Source organism: Haemaphysalis longicornis, unplaced genomic scaffold (assembly GCF_048455015.1).
Source record: "Haemaphysalis longicornis isolate Haplotype H1 unplaced genomic scaffold, Haemaphysalis longicornis Haplotype H1 scaffold_3, whole genome shotgun sequence".
NCBI classification, from domain to species: Eukaryota; Metazoa; Arthropoda; class Arachnida; order Ixodida; family Ixodidae; genus Haemaphysalis; species Haemaphysalis longicornis.
The window spans coordinates 179,384,454-179,387,665 of record NW_027526335.1 but is presented as its reverse complement, the minus strand read 5'-3'; the positions used below and the strand labels follow the sequence as shown (position 1 = coordinate 179,387,665).

General features: G+C 53.1%; 1 protein-coding gene across 1 annotated transcript; it reads right to left on the bottom strand.

Moving 5' to 3' along the window:
* Positions 1 to 405: 405 nt before the first annotated feature.
* Positions 406 to 1,698, bottom strand: LOC144173588 (uncharacterized). Its single transcript, XM_077701948.1, has one exon. The coding sequence runs from the start codon at positions 1,563 to 1,565 to the stop codon at positions 534 to 536; it is 1,032 nt and encodes a 343-aa protein (XP_077558074.1). The 5' UTR covers positions 1,566 to 1,698; the 3' UTR covers positions 406 to 533.
* Between the last annotated feature and the right edge of the window lie 1,514 nt (positions 1,699 to 3,212).

Sequence of the window (3,212 nt, the reverse complement as noted above, 5' to 3'; positions counted from 1 at the left end):
TAAGTTCCTATCAGAAGTTCACTTTTTATAACTCATCCTATACCACCCATAGCTTTACCCCGGGTCCTATACACCAGCCACCTTATTTATTTTTTAACCACTCTTGTTCTTCACCCTGCCCCTTTACACCAGCCGTACTCATAGTTTTTAACTGATTTTATTTCGTGTTGTCTGCTCATCAAATAACTTTCTGTTTGGCGCTCTTTGCCCGTGTCGGCCTTGCGCCAATAAAATCAAACCATCATCATCATCATCGTCTTGCCGACATATCGGAGTTTTCAACTTCCATATCAAACTCATTATTTAGATCAAGATCGGAGCAGGATGGCTGACCTTGAGGGGCCGCTGAGACAGGCGTCGAAGCCTGAACAGTTGATGTGGTAGCTGAAATCTGCCTACCATCCTCGTTGGGAGCAGCCTGCTGGAGTGCGGTGGCCGATAGATGACTCGACTCGGACATGATTTTCTGAACTCTTGGAAGTCTGGGGTACATGCTCTGTGGGAGTTTTAGATGCCGACTGCCAACACCCCGGCTATTGGAAGGCCGACAAAGGTAACGACAGAACCTGCGCCAATTGCTGTGTATGTGCCGACAACAGATTTGATACCTGTTCAGTTACAGACAACGCTAGTTGGCCGGAAATTTCTGGCAAGACTTCTTTGAAAGCAGTACATATGGCTTTTGCTAGAGATTGTTCATTCGATGGGGTTTGACGGGCCACTGCCCCAGCGTACCCATAGGTTCTCTCTTTCACTATTGCCATTGCTTCCTTACGAGAGCATCGACGTTTTTCTAGTACTTCGAGAACATTAATTTCTGACGCACGAGCCGGACAGTTTGAGTAGTCGGCTGGATGCGCAGATCCGCAAAGGCTGCACGAAGATTCAACAGCAGTACACTGGCTAGCCAAGTGCTCGCCCCCACAGTTGCCACAGCGGGTAGAGGATTTGCATGACCCTGTATTGTGACCGAAACGCCAGCAGTTGCGGCATTGGCGAGGATGGGGCGATAGAGGATCAACCCTGTACACCAAAGGCCACACCTTGATTTCTGACGGGCATGCAGTGCCAGCAAAAGTAGCTATCACAGACTCAGTTGGAATGCGAGTGCTGTCAACTACTCGGGAGCATCGGTAAACTGCGACTACGCCAGCATCCAGGAATTGGTCTAGCAGTTCACTGGGAGAGATGTCCACATCAACACCGCGGACAATTCCTTTGGAGCATGCAAAGTGAGATGGCACAAAAGGACTCACCGGGAAAGACCCAAAATTCGTGCACGTAAGAAGGCCGGCCAAGCAGGCATTGTCTGAGGATTTGCAGATGATTCCACCCTTTCCATACGGTCTCACCTCCTTCACGTTCTTGTAGTGCTCGCTTACCGCTTGAAGGTCTTTTTGAATTGTCTTGAAGTTTTTGAGCCGGATCGCCCCGCCATTCGTAGGGACCAAAGCCACCAGAACAGCCGTGACGCCATTCCGCAGGAAGGAGTCCAGAGGCACGTCCTGCGCCGAGAGACTAGCCGACCAGGAAGTGGTTCCCTGGCCGGGAGACGAAAATGACATGGTAAACTCCTATCCGCTGCCGCGGTTAGGGAACAGAGATAAAACTAAACAAGCAGCCACCCCATAAATCGGCAAACCCCAACCAAAATCACCACTGAGCAAAGAGCAGCGTTCGATGGCTTCGATCGCAGAGCTGAGACGTGTCCTTCCCTGCTCGGAGGAACCCCGGCAGAAGCCTGGGTGTTCTCTAGCGCGTGGCTCGTCGTGCCTGTAGAGGCCACGCGCTGGTGACGCTGGCACAGCGGTCCATGGGGATGATAGTGGGCGCCTGCTGTCGGTTACGAAGTGCCGCTACAGGGCCCCCCCCCCCCTAGCGCGGAGCGCGACAAAAGAAAAGAAGAACATGAACAACTAACTAGCAAGGAAACTAGTTTGCTGTTGACAAGGAAAGCTATGTACAGGGTGTGTCCGCGGTCAGAGTTCCTTAAGTAGTCCAAGTGAAAAGGGATCTAAGATCATAGAGTCATTCTGGTCAGTCCCGAAATAGCCTCCGCTGACAGTCCAAGTCGTCGTCACGAGGGCTTCGTGTGCACATTATAACCTCCGGTGGCCTGGGCTGGAGTGGCGTACCGGTCGAGCTTGAGCATGAATCGGCTTGTCCGATGTCAGCCTGTCGAGGGTATCCACATTAATGTAGGTGATGGGACGGGTCTGGAAAAGCTGGCGTAGTAAGTGTAGCGTCCCACGACGTGAGTGTGCCCGTCTATTAGCAGCGCCCCTGAGCTGTCCAAGTGGAAGTTCATGGGATAGAGTGGGGCGCAGGATGCATGACTGCTTGACGCGAAATCTGGAGGTGACGCCGAGGAGTTCCGCTGTATGCGCGTGGTGGGGATGTCACCAAAAGTAGGCGACGGCTAGGGCAGAACCGATAACGGGTCCATCGCAGGCACAATGGGTGCCGGCGTAGTCACAGCAAACGGTTAAATGGGCATTTCGCCCTCGTAGAAGGCGGTCTTCGTGGGCAGCGCTTGCGATGTCGGTGGCAGCAGAATCCCCGCGAGTCGGGGAGCGCCCGCGGTACGCGGCCGAGCAACGCAGTGGCCTGGGTGTTCTCTGGCGCATGGCTGGTCGGGCGTGTCGTGGCCACGCGCTGCTGACGCTGGCACAGCGGCCCATGCTGATGATAGTGGGCGCATGCTTTGACGGCGAAGAGGCCGCTATATTGGTATTGTCGACACCGTGGACACCGACGTCCCAAACGTAAGCTGTATATCAACCGTGGCGATGTGTTTATAGGTGGAGGGTGAGAAACCACGAACGGTGGCCGTCGGAGCCCAGGTCAAGCGCCAGGGGATGGGCTTCCTGTCTGCTTACCAGGCAGGTAGCTCCGAGACCTCTCTTGGTACCAGGGTAACCCGAGCGAAGGAAGTACCACCGCCCCCTGCTTATATACTATATGCTGTATGGTATTTTCTAAACCCCCCCAAAACCTGATCGGTCCCTGAAAAGGGGCTGCACACAAGTTTCTTTTCCCCCTTTGCCTTCGATATCGCTACCAAAGCCCGATAATTTTTTGCTCTTTTTGGTCTTGGAATCTCTTGATAAAATAAAGCCAATCACGTCCCACTCCGTGCTTCTAATCACCAATTATCTTGAAAGCCTTGTCGGCAAGTTGTACAAGGCCAAGAAACCTAAAACGGGAGAACT